This window comes from Stigmatopora nigra, chromosome 17 (assembly GCF_051989575.1).
Source record: "Stigmatopora nigra isolate UIUO_SnigA chromosome 17, RoL_Snig_1.1, whole genome shotgun sequence".
Lineage (NCBI taxonomy): Eukaryota > Metazoa > Chordata > Actinopteri > Syngnathiformes > Syngnathidae > Stigmatopora > Stigmatopora nigra.
Genome location: NC_135524.1, coordinates 5,073,343 through 5,089,336, shown reverse-complemented (window position 1 = coordinate 5,089,336; position 15,994 = coordinate 5,073,343). Strand labels below are relative to the sequence as shown.

At 35.6% G+C, this 15,994-nt stretch overlaps 1 protein-coding gene across 2 annotated transcripts; it reads left to right on the top strand.

The window, feature by feature from the left end:
* Positions 1-9,584: 9,584 nt before the first annotated feature.
* On the top strand, positions 9,585-15,536 carry pip5k1ba (phosphatidylinositol-4-phosphate 5-kinase, type I, beta a). Of its 2 annotated transcripts, XM_077737893.1 has the most exons (13): positions 9,585-9,956; positions 10,170-10,300; positions 10,438-10,555; positions 10,986-11,138; positions 11,323-11,619; positions 12,385-12,569; positions 12,678-12,758; positions 12,829-12,877; positions 12,946-13,030; positions 13,110-13,241; positions 13,312-13,357; positions 13,518-13,617; positions 14,891-15,536. In XM_077737893.1, the coding sequence occupies exons 1-13, from the start codon at positions 9,885-9,887 to the stop codon at positions 14,891-14,893; spliced, it is 1,452 nt and encodes a 483-aa protein (XP_077594019.1). In that variant the 5' UTR covers positions 9,585-9,884; the 3' UTR covers positions 14,894-15,536. The 2 variants fall into 2 exon arrangements, with proteins under 2 accessions (XP_077594019.1, XP_077594020.1); XM_077737894.1 differs by lacking the exon at positions 14,891-15,536 and having other exon boundaries at positions 13,521-13,623.
* The last annotated feature ends 458 nt before the right edge of the window (positions 15,537-15,994 follow it).

Below are 15,994 nucleotides of genomic sequence, written 5' to 3'. Positions count from 1 at the left end.
ACAGACATTTTTTCTTAAATGAAACAGCTCCTTAAAGTGTTCAGCGAAATAATTTCCCGAAAATTTCTCCTCCACACTATTTCAATTATAAATCCAATATCTTTTCTCCCTATGCCAAATGTCAAGCTGTGTTGGAGCTATTGCTGACAATGAGCAGAATCAGTTGGCTTTGGATGGCCAGACATAAACCAAAGCATGCTGCTGAGACGTCAGCAGTGTTTCTGCACACCGGTTGATAAGGATATTAGTTATCGCCTTCATCTGTCCAAAAAAATCACAGTCATCACTTTGGGAATAGAAACAAAAATAGAGATGATTTATCATGATCATCTGCGTGTCTTTTTTACAGCCAACATCAGTCACTGAATAACAACGTCACATATTCCACAGGATGTGTGTTTGCAATCACTCCTTTTTTTGATTGGTGCTGAGAAAGATGACAATTAATCAAAAATGAAAAGTTTTCTGATGGATTTAATAGAAAGAGGTCAATTATTTCCTTTGGCTAAGGTCAATTTAATTTCCTCTGAGTCAATAACAAACAATTGAGCTGCACCCCCTTCCACAATAGATAAGGCACAGATTTAGTACTTGACTAAGTGGTAATGCAGTATTTACAACAACGTATAGTTTGATGTGTTCATGCATTTAAAAAATATATATTTCTGGTGAAAATAAAGGCACGCAATGTCAAAAATTGGACTTTCTGTCATTATAAACAGTGACTTAACAACCTTTACACTTTGCTAACAATGTGCTGGTACTGTTAATTATGTGTACATGAGTGAGAAGCCAAAAAGACAAATGGCAGTCATATTAAGACTTCCTTCCTTTGCTCATTGTTTAAAAAACTGTCACCCTGATTGTGCCTTGCTCCTCATTGTTATTCATGAGCTGTCGGCTGTGTGAGACGTTGTTTTATTGCTACTCTGCCATTCTGCCTGCAATGACTCCATGATGAGTCTGCGTAGCCTGTAGTCAAGTTCAAAGAGTAATTTTTTCCCAAGTGTTATTTCAATGGAGGAAAATGGCTTCCGGTTGTGGGTCCTTTCCCTGTCGATAAACTAAGCTGGCAAGTCATTCAATGCACATACATGCATAACTCAGAGATTCTTAATGAACGAGCTGTTTACCATACAGTACAAGAAGATGCACACACGCTCTCGGAGATTGAAGATTCATGCTGTGAAGCGAGGGCACTAACGAGTCTTGATGGTTTTGTTGTTTCATCACAGTGAGAACTGGCAGTGATATTACGCATCTGTGACAGAGCACACATCAAAATTCATGAATGCCTAATTTTTTTTATCATTCATGAATCACCTAATAATATTTGTATCGTAGTTCATTTCATAATGTTTTTAAACAATCCTATTTTAAAAATTTTAGCATAATTATTGCTTATTTTTTTGCTGGGGGCACAGTAGCCTTTAACATAAAATTCTACAATTTGGCTACAATTTGAATTTTTTAGAGCGAATATAAGTAAATAATAATAAGTACACTAAATATTAGAGTAATTGTGTACACATTAAAATTTATGCTGTTTTTATGCCACTCATGCACATTGTATTGATTAAATTAGAAGGAGCCTGTCTAGTTGTTTGATTGACTGATGAATACTTCCATGGATCAATTTGGTCTAGTCAACATTTTTTTTCAGGCTCTTAATCGTCACACGTGTATGATAAAATATTTTAACACTAGGTTATGCTTTCAAGACAAAGTTTCAATCTCGAGCCTTGGATTTATATTGAAATAATACAAATATCATATGAAACCTAGATTCTTCTTTCTGTGTTATGTCCCTTAAATAGTTGAATTGAAAAGCCCGGCAAAGAAGAAAATGTAAAAAATTAACTAAATAAAATGTCTCATCGTAACCCATGCAAAAATTTCAAAACAGGGGCCTCATTTAACTCACTAACTTCCATTGAAAAATATCATCTGTCATTATTATTGGCCATCCATCAGCATCATAATCACTAATCTAAATAAAATGACAACTCAAATCTTGTTTACATGTAATTCATACATAATATCACCAGACCTATAGTGTCCAGTCTTTTGAGAAACAGAAAAATAAGAAGGCAGGAATTCAGATGAAAGGACATCATGTACAATGCATGAAAGGGTTTTAATCAATTACAAGCTCTGTTGATTATAAGGGACCTCTGTGTTGACTTGGAGGGGCTGACTCAAATGTCCCTGTCACAAAGAACCTCGTACTTTCATTTCATCTCTTCAACTGTGACTCACACTTTGTATCTTCTTGTCTCCCTACTGATTACATGTAATGTCCACACATCATCCCGCCAAAAGCCCCCCATTGCATTCATAATGTACGGTAAAATGTATCTGGCAGGTTCCAACTAAAACACTTGACCCTCTCGGGCACCCACTCTGCCGAATGTCTAATAGTGTCTGACAGTATCCAAATGGACTCAGACTCAGTTGAACGAAGGTCATTTCCATCATTTAGCGCCTTTAATTATATGAATAATGAAAGAATGAGTGCTCTGTTGGGAGCAGAGATGACGTGTTGATTGAGACAGGATGGGTTGCAGTTAGTTGAGGACTAAAGCAAAGCAAACAGGTGCTGGGTTTACCACACATGCACACCAAAGGAGCCTTCCTCCAGCTGTAATATTTTCCTGACATCCTCCAAGAAGGTAATTTCATTACCCAGCATCCGAACTCTACATGCTTGACCGGTGAAGCGGAGGAAAGAAATCAATAGGTACCATTACCAGAGCACCCGGTTGAGGCGTGTGTATGATTGTGTGCGTACGTGTGTAAAACAAACCTCATTTACTGTTGACTAATGAAGATTTAAGAACCTACTGTTTGTCTTTTCGGAGCAGCTGTCAGGGGTTGATTACAACTTCTCATCTTGGAGGAGCCATCCCATAAGTGTAATGACGGCATCTTATGTTTCACGTGAGTCTCTTTTGCCCTGGCCCTTGTTGAAAAATGGGACCTGTGACCCTGTGGATTGGTGGGGTTGAAAAAAAGAGGGGTTGAGGATAGAAATTGAGTCAGTCATGATAGTGGAGCGCACCACCCATCTGCTGTACAAACTGTGCTCTGTCTGCTTGATAATTAAAATTAATTACCTCAAATTAACTGAGAGACTTGAGTTGTGCACACGGTGTTTTAAAAAGAGGAAATTAGTACTGCAGATTTGAACGTCCAACTGATTTGTTTTGGAAACAGTTTGCACAAAGCCATACAGTTGATACGCATCATGCCCGCTTCTATGTTATTATCCATACAGTTCATCATTTCAAGCACGTTGTTGTTTTGTTTAACAGGCTTATGGGGCGCTCACTCAGCCAGTGACAATTTGTCTTTTAAATTTCAGACAGCAGCATTTTGCATCTCTCATTTCAAACACAGTTGGAGGGCCTTCGCCTCTTTCGGCGCTTGCAGACATCATCATTTCCCACTGTGATGTATGAATTTACAGAAGCCATTTTGACAGTCAGCCACACACTTGAGATGGCAAATCTACACGGATCCACTCAACAAAACATTGCTTCAACTTTTTTTTTACAACCTTAGGATGTCACAGTAGTCAGACACTCCTGCCACCCTCAAGTTTAAAGACATGATTTCCCCTTCCTCTGACTTTTTTAATTTTGTAGAGTCTCTATTTGTTATGATTGTTCACAAAGTCACAAACTAGTAATGAACGCAGTATTGCAAAGTGCCATCTGCACCATTAGGAGCAAATATTGGCTCACAGAGCTCGAGGACACTCATGGTCACATGGAGAACCCAAAATCTAACTGGTAACCCTCCAAATTTGAAAGGCCACTCTATCTCATGAGACCTGCTATAGCAGTGGTAGAAAATCTTCCATATATGCAGAATCAATGCTCTATACTCAATTGTTGTGCATCTTTTACCCCTCACCTTTAGAGTGAGCTTTTAAATTAGGGTAGTTTATAACAATATGCAGGTAAGGTCAAATTTGGTGTTGCTTGCATTGCTTGTCGTACATTTTTCTGCCATAACATGCCGGGGAACACAAGGTCTATTAGAAAATTGATTAGAAAGAAAACAAGGGCATAATGAAGATGTGGTTTTGGTGTTCGTTGCTACCCTCCTGATTTACCGTAACAGTCATTTTATAGGTTGTGAGTATAATCAAATTGATGTTAATGCAACTTTGACCTTCTATGATATTTTGCATTAAAGCATGATGCATTTTAGCATTGAGATGTTTGTTATTGCATGGTTTGGGGGTGAAAAGGGGGAAAATGTAGTTGTAAAACAGTATTTATCCAACCATCTTATTTATTTATGACTATTTAAATGTGAATGTAGATGCACAGCAAATGAATGTTTCTCTCAAGTGGTGCATTTCATGGAAGCAACAGTTGAAAATAATGCTCAATTCAATATAAATTACTTGTTTGAGAGGAAGGTAAGTGTTTGAAATGTGCCATCAAATGCACGATGGAATCCAGCTTGTCTCGACATTTGAACTCATGGCTGGTCGTTTCAGAGCACAGCTTGCAGACGGACTTCTTCTGTCTATCTGACATGCTGTTTGTTGGAAACATAAGAAAAATGGGTTGCAAACAACACTGAATAGTTTTGTTTGGAAAAGTTTAATGACTGCGAGAGCGTGAGAATTTCCGGCCAGTGACCGGAGATAATATGTGAATGTAAAAAAAAATCAGTTAAAATAATTATCGAGATATTTTTTCCTTGTACCTATGATAGATGGGCAAGCTATCAATAAAAAAATGTTTTAAATTATTTTCTGCATGTTTTTTAGCACGTCTTTATGCCACTTACGCAATCTACTGTTCTGTCGCAAAGAAAAACAAGAAACAGGAATAACCTGCCATGAGTTCTGTGTAATTAAATGTGGTAATTTAAAAAAGCCAAACAAAATAGTTCCTGCCCAATTTGAGGTCTATAATATAACTTTTTCTATTGGTTTCTTGGCTCCCAAGCATTCTGGAGTGAATTCCTATTGGAACGGATGATAGCACAATGTGGCTGATAACTGTAAATTATATTGTCATTCATCTCAAGTATTTGTGATGTAGATACAATGAAGAATCTTTGTCTCTAAGCCTCCTTTGGGGATTCACTGACTGCCTGTGTATGACAGACCATAGCATGTTATTTCCACATGGTTAAAACTGTGTCCGGAACAATGAGATAAATTACAACAGAGCGTGGTGAAAATGCCATCCTCTACCTCCCCGGCCGGTAATGTTAATCCTTTTTGAATGAGGCTTAAGAGGACAAATGAAATTGGATATATTCATGATAAGGGAGTGCGTTCAAGCAAGTTTCAAGTGTCTGCAATATGATTTCCATACTGAATTATATGGAAACGTCTAGGAGGAAGGAAAATACCTTCTGCAAAATGCAACAGATAATATGAATTTGAAAATATTAGATGAGTATAGCATAAAGCACAGGCTAAATGTGGTTTGAAAATTTCACCAATGATTGATTATCATTTTGTTTATATATGAATTATACAGATTAAAAGTCACATGGGAGATGGAAATGGTCTAAATGTATACAACAACACTTTCTGTGATTTGAAAGTGAAAGTGTGCTGTTTTCCATTAAGAGACCATCATAATTGTTTCCTTGGAGACAGCAAATAAGTCCCTGAGTTTGGGGCCATGACATCCACGCTCTCTTCATTACTGGAGATCTTGACATTCTATGTGGAAGAGAATAGAAAGCACTGTGCTTTCTACTGAGTCTCTTTCACTACCAAAATGCTTCCTAGGTGAGATGGAGGTACAGATACAGTTTATTTATAATCTTTTGTTGTCCGTACTGAGAGTCAACAGATTTATTGACTGCACTGTTGTACATCTTGCTTTTGTCTGGGAGTTACATCTATGCACAAACTGCTTTCGCTCAATCATTGGTGTCACTGTGATTCTTTGCCTTTGTCCAAAAGTTAAAGTTAAAAGAAAGATCTTTAATCTGGTGGATAAGTCTTTGTTTATATTCATATGAACTTAAGCCACTCTTTTTATCATGTACTTTTACTGTTGTGCAAAAGGTTGAAACCTATTCCCGTCAATGGCAGACAAGGAGTTAAAGATTATACAGTTACAAGAGGAAAACAAGGGATTTTTATGATTGGTTGTGCCTTTTGCTGTCATGATGAATGCTTCTTTAAAGTGGTTCCTGAAAAAGAAACTGTTTTGCGTCAAAAGAATGCATTCTTTATATGGTATTTGTGGGCCATTTTAACCTTTTGTAGTTTATTGTGTTGTGTGGCATTGTGTTACTCTAAACTCGCGTCCTATGTCATTATTCAGCAGGACAATCATCTGTCAATAGGGAGATTTGGATTGGCCTAAATTCAAATACATTTTTTTAAATCTCCACTTCTCATCCTTGACAGAATTCCACCAATTTTACATCAATGTGGATATTGCAGCAATATCTCTGTTCCCAATGTAAAGTGGGAAGGATAATATTAAAATTAAAGGGGAAAAATGCATATGCTAGTTTTTTTTATTCCTCAGCTCAGCTATAATAAAGTTTTACAGCTCCATATGTGAGAGATCTTTAAAAAGTTGCTCTTATAACATTGTTTTCAGAAAACAAAGTCTGAACCTCAGCATAGAGGGAGTTTATATGCAAGTAAATCACCACATTCTTTGCAGCATTAAGCACAGCTGGCTTCCAAGTCAGTACTAAATGTAATAACCTGGCATTAAAAGAGCCAAACTTGGCAGGTGTCACATGACAGTCATGCAGGAAATAAAGATGAATAAGATAAAATCTTCTTATCTAAAACTTCCTCATACTAAACATAGAAAAAAAATCTATTTTTTTTTGCCTGACTCATTAAATGAAAATAATGTAGAGAATTTATGTCCAACATTACATAATGTGATTTGTGAGTGCAAAATATGGAATTAAAAACTTGTATCTAGCATCACCAAGTGGCAAAAAATCAGAATGGATCAATTTCCTCCCAGACCAAACCAACACAATAATAATCAATAAAACTATAAATTGAGTAGAATAAACTTGTTAATTCAGTCCATTGTAACTGGGAGGGAATAAACCTAGTTCAAATGAATTGAATATTTTATTTATTTTTCCAAACAAATGCAACAAAGGTCAATAAATCATTTAGATTAGGGAAGGGTGAGCGCTCCAAAAATCAAGTTTCTTGGTTACAGTTCCAGTTTTTAACTTTAGATGTCAGTACATCTCCATGAATCTTTTCTCCTCTTCATGCAGTAGTTGAAACACACGCACATATGTCTAGTAAATATTACCTTTTTTATTGTGTCCTTCCAAAAATCATCTATTTCCACGTATTTCATAATATGATTTAAAGACAGGAGTTTTAGTAAGTAAAGATTAAAAGGTAATTCAAATATAATCCCTTAATTTGTTTGATTTTTAGCAGTGTAAGGTTTTACATGACTCATTAGTTAATCACAAATAATTCTTCACTACTGTGGAACATCAGTAAGCTGTCAATCATTTGACAATGGATGGGGTAAAAAAACTAAAAAAAACAATGAATGTTTTCTTGTTATTGTGGGCTAAATGTATCTTACAATCTCAATCTGCTATTCTTTTTTTAGGCATGGATATGGCCAAAATTGACCCGGTTTTCCTAGACTGGTTGTTGATCAATTACCCACTTTTAACTTTTCATCATAAGACAAAAAAATATCCACACAGAAGCTGACTTAGAAGCAAGTGTGGTCTGTTGGAATGATTTTATTTGGCTTTGCAGTAAAACAGGAGAAAAGCATCAAATTATACTGTGTTTTAACTCAACCAATTCAAATAACCTTGTTGTGGCCCCTGAATGGCACTGAATTTAAAACACTTACTTCTAGAGTAGTTCCTCCCACATTCCAAAAAACATGTTGGTTGAGATAATTAAAAAAGTCAATAAGTGAATGAAAGTGCAAAGGCTTGTCTTTGCAATTGTTCATCCGATGTTTCAGGACGACTTTTAAATAACACAGAAAAATGATCCTTACTACCGTAAATGGATGGAAAATTATACCAGAATTTATGGGAATGCTGTGAAATCTCTGACCTTTCATTGACATTTAGTCTATATCTGGCCCAGGAAGTACAACAGGTTAGTGGAGAAAGACAAAAGCAGTGCGGGGGAAGAAGTGTGGTGAGGAAGTCATTTCACTATTTCTCTTCTTACCACAGTAAGCCTGTCACTGCCTTTGACAGCCATCTGACCTGGCGTGAGGTTTTTCTCTACGATTATAGGTAAGACAACATTCAAAAGATCTTTTTCTTATTGTAGTGTGGAGACCCTTTGACTCACAAGTTTTGCTGGATTTTCTGTTGTAATGTGATCCTCATTGGCTTTAACATATCCGGAAGGGTGTTTGATAATTGGGTGTAACAAGAGGAAATATACAGCAGTGCCCTTCCCACAGCTACATCAGTTAGTATAGTTGGTTATCAGCATTCCGGTAGCATATTTGCCTTACAACACATTTGAGAACAAACTGAAATTCACATATATAACTCAAATTCACTAAGGATGAATCCTATATATTCAATATTTTAAGTTTTGTGATAGCTGCTGTACATTGTGGGTTGAATTTGAAGTATATCTTAACAAGCAATATAGAAAAATGGCTTGGATGATCATTAAAAGTATTTTTTTTTTATGAAAAAGCTTAGGGAAACAAATGCAACATTGCATGGATATGGAAATATAATGTTGCCATCCTTTTAGGGTCATTTTTGGGAGAATATGAGGCAAAGAGTATGAGCTTTTAAGGTAAACAAACATAGAATCGCTTGTTTTATAAAATGATTGGAGTAGGATTATACATTGCAAAGGCCTTGATTTGATTGGGTAAGAATTTACTGAATGTGTATAATGAACCTGAGTAAGACCTTTCTTTTTGGAACACATGCCCACATTTATTTCACTAATCAGATAATGCAATGCTTACTATAAACCTAGGAAGAGTGAAAGACATTATTCTGGGAATTCAGCCTATTCACTGTTGTGTTTTGCTAATCTGTTCCAACAATATTCACCCTGTTACTAAATGGTCCAATCATGGGGAGGAGAAAAAAACTGTAATGACCCTTATGAAACTGTTTTGTTTACCAAGCCTCATCCTGAAACAGTACTTCACATTTCACTTGTGAGCTCTCTAACAGTCTATTTTTATATAATTGATTCAACTATTCATTTTATTTACTAGGTTTTGTCGATTTATTTTTTTATGCCTTGTGTGCAATGTTCACATGCTCAGTATTGCTATTATTTGCAAAAGAAAATCTTCATTAACTTTAAACAATAATAAAAACAAAGCACTACTATGAATAATTGTTACAATTTTCTAGGTGTAATTTTTGTGGATACCAGTATTTGTTTTTTTGCAAATCAATTCAATAATATGATATTCATGTTGTTGTACCAACATTCTGATTATGTTTTTCCCTCTGAGATAATGACTATGTTGCCCAAACATTCACTTGTCCCCCTGTTATAAAACAAGAGGATTGGTTGGGTAAGCAAGATTTTTTGCTGCCAATCCTTCTTAACTCGGATCAAGGGTTTTTGTAGCCCATACATGAGTTCAACACTCAAACATTGAGGGACCCTCAGAACAAAAAAAGCTTCTCACTGGACTGCAAACTCTGCACAAGCTCTCTATATAGCGTGAAGAATTGTACTACATAGCTTTTAAAAGATTAAACTGCATTGGGACTATTGCTCACTGTGAAACTCGTCATTTCTCTACAGGAGCACTTCACCTGGAGGATGCATTTGCGGTAATATCCATTCAAGGTGTCATTGATGATAAAGAGGAAACTGGTGTACATCTTCCTAACTTCCCTTTCATCGAGTTCTGACTTTTACAACAATGTCAGGAGGCAGTATCAACAGTTGGAGGAGAGCGAAACATGTTTCCAAAGTGCCAAAAGATTTTAGAATGGTAAGCAGATGATAATGACATGTATTCAAAATTAAGGAACTGGGACTTTGGGATGTTCTGGACCCACTTTATCAATTATTTTAAGAATGACATGATATGAGTCCTCTTCTGCTAACATCAAAAAGAAATTTACATCTATTCCATTTACATATACAAAATAATGTGTTTTATGATTGTTAATATTGTTCTTTTTTGTATTCATTTTTTCTTCAGCCAACACAAGCTGCTTTAAAAGGAGCAATCCAGCTGGCCATTGGTTATGCTGTAGGAAACCTCAATTCCAAACTTGACAGAGATGTTCTAATGCAAGATTTCTCTGTGGTAGAAAGTGTCTTCTTACCAAGGTACTTTCACTTTAACTCCAGACAATGTGAAACACCTCGCAGCCAAATGTTATAATTGTTATTTTCGTAGCAGTGATTCATTTAAATTCTGTAGCCTCATTGTGTTTGGTGCTGCTACCATTTTGCTTGTCCTCCAGTGTTGGCAGCAACATGACTCCAGCACATCATTACCCTGACTTTCGTCTAAAAACGTATGCACCGCTGGCATTCCGCTACTTTCGGGAACTTTTTGGCATCAAACCAGATGATTATCTAGTAAGTTTGTCAACACTACTGATTCAATGTCAATGCAATATTGCTGGTATTGATTATTTTTATTTTGAAAATGAGCACTGAGGAATTTCTGCAATACGTCACAGTAACATATCCTTGTCGCTCCACTATAAATATTTATGTACCATATTTTTAAATTTCAAAACAAGTACTTAACACAGTTGAAATCCTGACACAATCATCATATTTGTAACAAGGGCACAAACTAAAGTACACTTATTGACAAAAGATAAAGTTGTTTGCCTGCTTTGTAAATGTACACGTGAAAAATTATATATATTTCTCCATGTTTATGAGCCATATATGACCGCCTGATTGGCCAATTTTGGCCCACGGTTCCATGATTGATACCAATGCTTTGACTATTTGATCATGTGTTGAGATAAGGCTACTGTATACTTGTGAATTTCAGTACTCCATCTGTAAAGAGCCTTTAATCGAGTTGTCCAACCCTGGAGCCAGCAGTTCTTGGTTCTACCTTACCAGTGATGATGAGTTCATAATCAAGACTGTGCAACCGAAAGAAGCAGAGTTTCTGCAGAAGTTGCTTCCTGGTTACTACATGGTGAATAGACAGTATACATTTAACTTTTAATTCATTGTCTCCCATTGACAGTGATAGACATCAAATTCGTTTAACTGGGTTAAATAGTAATATAGATGATTTTAAAAATGTTACATTCTTGCCAAATTGATCATTGTATTAGATTGCATTTGTGAGGTGAAATAATTTGATATTCTTTGTGTAGAATTTGAACCAGAACCCGAGGACCTTGCTCCCCAAGTTTTATGGCCTATACTGCATCCAGTGTGGTGGTGTCACCATCCGTGTGGTGGTGATGAACAATGTGCTACCACGTGCCATAAAGATGCACTACAAATACGACCTGAAAGGCTCATCCTACAAACGCCGTGCTTCTCGCAAAGAACATGCAAAGTCATCGCCCACATTCAAAGACTTGGATTTCCAAGAGATGCATGAAGGCTTGTGCTTTGACGCTGAGACCTACAGTGCCTTGATGAAAACCCTTCAGAGAGACTGCCGGGTAGGTCACATTAACAATTAAAATTAAGTCTTCAAATGTGAACAGTGAATTTGAGGTCAAATGGGATTTTCATGGAAGTTTTATTCAATATTTGTACCAAGATTTTACTTCATTCAATGTCTATCATTGGCAGTGAATGAGTTAAGATTTTAAATTCTATATTTTTCCTAAATGATAGTGAAGAAAGTTAATGAAAATAAAGAATATTATAATAATTCTGAATAGTAATGAAAGGCATTTTTGTCATTAAATAAAGTAATCAATAACCCTTCTGAGGAAAAGTGGTTCAGGAACTGAATGAATAATAAAATAAATGTATATTCTTTTGCAGGGACAGATTAGTAATGACTGGGATCAATGGTTAAAAAAAAAATCCTCTGGAATGTGGCTAATTTGGAACATTAGGCAATAGGTTAAAGTTCTCAGCTCAAGGAAGTCTTTGTTTTCAGAAGAGCTATTTCTTTGTGGCATTGTGATGTGCCAGTAAGGATTGAACCTTGCCTTTGCAAACCTGTACATGATTACATAAATCCATTCGATTAGAACCTGACCATGTGTTGGAAAGGGGCAGTGAATAAATTATACATTAATTCATTAAAGTACTTTTATTCAAATAATTTTGGAAGGAGTTTAAAAATCAAATGAATGTTTCCTAACAGTAAAAGCAGGAAAAGAGCTGAAGTCCTGCTGACACGTTTGGTGAATGTCTGGGGAAATTCTGGACTGGTCACGTTGATATTTACGGCAACAGATGATGTATTTTAGGTTTTAGAGAGCTTCAAGATCATGGACTACAGCCTCCTGCTGGGGATCCATGTTTTAGACCGCAAGAAGTCAAGCAGAGAAAGCAGACGCGACAGCAGGAAAGGACAGAAAGTTCTCTATTCCACTGCACTGGAATCCATCCAAGGGACTGTGAAAGACCCAGAACCAGTGGCAGATGACGATACGTGAGCAAATTAATTCCGTAAATCAGTTTTCTTGAACATATAAATACCCAGGCTGAGGAGAATGATCAGTTTAATACCTCTTCATTTTTGTAAATGTGTTCATTTCAGATTGGGTGGGATTCCAGCTAAACATAAAGATGAAAAGATGCTCATCTTTTTAGGAATTATTGATATTCTGCAGTCCTACAGGTTCTCATTAATGCACAGTCAATTTTTCAATGTGGTTGATTTGTTATATAAACTTATTTTTTATTGTCAGGTTCATCAAAAAGGTGGAACATTCCTGGAAATCACTTCTACATGATGGGGTATGTGCCATTAAACATACCTTACATGGTACAGATTCAGATTTTCAGACTCTTTTTTTGCTTTTCAGGACACTGTGTCAGTTCACAGGCCCAATTTTTATGCAGACCGGTTTCTGAAATTCATGGGTAGCACTGTATTTAAACGCCTCCATCGTAAGTTCTTCTCCAAATCACAGCGCGTATTCTAAACCTCTTATAAAGAATTGATATTTCCTACATTTTACATTCACAGCTTTAAGAGGAACATCTTCCAAAAGGAAGAAGAATTCTTTCTATGCAAATAAGTCAGCGTCGCAGGAGTTGATTACTACTCAAAAGGAGGAATCGGAGAAGAAAAAAGCACAAAGCATGGACAACCTAGATGGTAACAACAATTATGTCTGCAGCATCTCTGAAATAATATTTACTAATATCAAGTTTGCATCTTCCGACAGTTTACAGTTCATCCAAGGAACTAGACCTCCTACCCCTTGACAGCAGGTACAAAAGCATACCTCAACCCTTTACTGTATGGAAAGTCCAAACAAGGACATTTCAAAGCATATGAAAATATGATATTGACTTCCTTAGAACATACCAGAAAATAATAATTAAAATGTTATGAGGATCCCTGTTTTGACACTTGTTTTTTTTACCACAGCAGCAAACACAGACGAGCTTCTAGTTCAACAATTGCATTGGATGATCATCTGCCACCCATCACTAGGACCCAATCAGAATCTGAACAGGATGTCCACTTGGTATGAAATGACTACAAATATAGTGACTGCATATTTGACTTTTCACAATCATTACAGTACTTCCTAATATCCTTTTTTATTTTTAAATACGCACAAATCTAAGTCTCAGTCTTTAAACTTGGGCTTTGTTATTTTTAGACAAGACTGTACATTCAAAGCTTAATCAAAAGCAAACTTTATAGGGCTCCTCATATATTTGAAGGGTGTAAAAAAATGAGTTTTAATCAAAATGAACAAAATTCCAAAACAAAAAGTGTTATTCTGTTCAAGATAAGCAAATATTAGTGAGTTTAACTATACCTCTTCATTTGGGCCTGCCTGTCTCAACACTTTAAATATTTCTCGGAACTTCCTTTTCTTCCCACCCACTTCTTTGTTAGCTGTTTCACTTTAGTGAGCCTCCACACCCAACTAGGATTCACACATGTGTCAGCCTTACTCCTAAATTCCCTCAGTTGAGTTTTTCTACACTACATACTCCTCTTACATAACCAACAAATCCTCACTCGGGCTTATACGAAGCTGTTTTTCAGACCTCTTTAAGTAGTTATTCCCTGCAATGTGGAAAGCTCAGGGATATTTGGGTAATCTTACAAAACTTTATTCATCCCGTATTTGTATTCTTATTTAAAGAAAATGTTGTATGACTTTTCATCAAAAGATAGAAACGTGAATAAGAAGGTCTTACAACACAAAAGGAATAATTTCTTCACTGTGGCAACTGATTGTTACCACACATATATTCCAGGAAAATTAAATTGAATTGAATGCTTTTATTGTCATTATACATAGGAATTAGTTCTTCCTATTTAGGTTTGTCTTTTTCCAACTCAAATGATAACTCACCATGTCAGAGTCACTGAATGACATCAGAAGAGACCTGACATAATTGCTGAGTCAAAGCTAAATCGGTTGCACACTTTTATTTTAGCATCACCCTACAGGGTATTATGCATGTTCTTAAAATACAAACGGTGTTAGATGGAATACAAACAATAAAAAATGTTGGTTCAGGTGAGGTACTAAAACTCTCTGGTGAGCTTTCTGGGTTTTTTTTTACCCTTTTTTGTTTCAAACATCACCTGTGTCTACTTTGGTTTGGATACAGTTTCTGTTTTATTTATTTATCTTTCAAAATGTCATGCAATGTTTTGCATGTTCTCCTATCAATTACGTAATCCAAATGTGAGTAATTCTGTATTAAGGATGAACTTTGATAAATAACATGAAGGAACAATTTACAAGTAACGGTGTTGGTTTTGTTGTTTTGTAGTGAGGAGACAAAGATGGTGGACTCTACATAGAAGACTTCCTTTACTCTGAGCTGTGAAATCTCACAATAACATGCTGTATTTGTGATGTAAAATATACAGGCATATGTGCAATGGTTTTCCTATTCTTTAATTCCAATCAAAAGGTGCATTCAATATAGCTTTTACACTAAATGATTTTTTTTTGCTTCAAGACTAATGCTGCAATTTGACAATTGCTTTTATCTTAATTGTAAATATTCATATTATCTCAGTGGCTGGTCCCCTGGGCAAATGTGTTTGCGATATTGAATCGTGAATGCATGTAATTTTATTTATATTTTGTCTTTTCTAATTACTATTAGGTAGATTATACACTAACATGACACTTTATTGCAATATTCTTATCTCTTCCATTTCATATTTGTTTGCCATGTGCCTTAAAGATGTTGGAAAATCTGATATCTACAATTATTTGAATGTATATGAATGAGATCAAGAAATACATACAGATTTTTTTCTGTAAAATAATATTTACTTGTAGTTAATGTAAATGTGTAGATTTGACTGTCGGGTCTCTGTAGATACTAAATTTGATAGTATCTAGGTACCTTTATAAGGATGTTTGCATCAAATAATTCACAGAGAATAAAAGAAGTGATGTTGTAATGTTTGGTCTATTGTTTTATCCTTGCATGGTATCTCATATTTCATAATGATTTAGAAACACTGCCATTCAATTGTCTTTATTCTTAGAGTTATTGTCCACAAATAACACGAATATCCACACACACAACCCACGCACACTGGCGTTGTAGTGCGTTTTATCCTTGCAAACTATTGCACGACTTGCCATTTGATCATTGATCCACAAGAGGGCACTCAAAGTACATTTTTATTTTATAGGTCAAAGTGGATTTTTATTTCACTATCATTATTCAGCATGGTTAACGTCCTAAAACAAAATAGAGTATCAACACTACATCTTAATTGATTTTCTTTTATTTTTACCCATGTAAGTACTTGTTATTTTTATTTTGGATCGTTTAAAACCAAAGTAAATGAAATACTCTTAAATAAAAAAAACATTTTTTTTGTTGGAAGGTATACAAGAATAGTATTTTCAT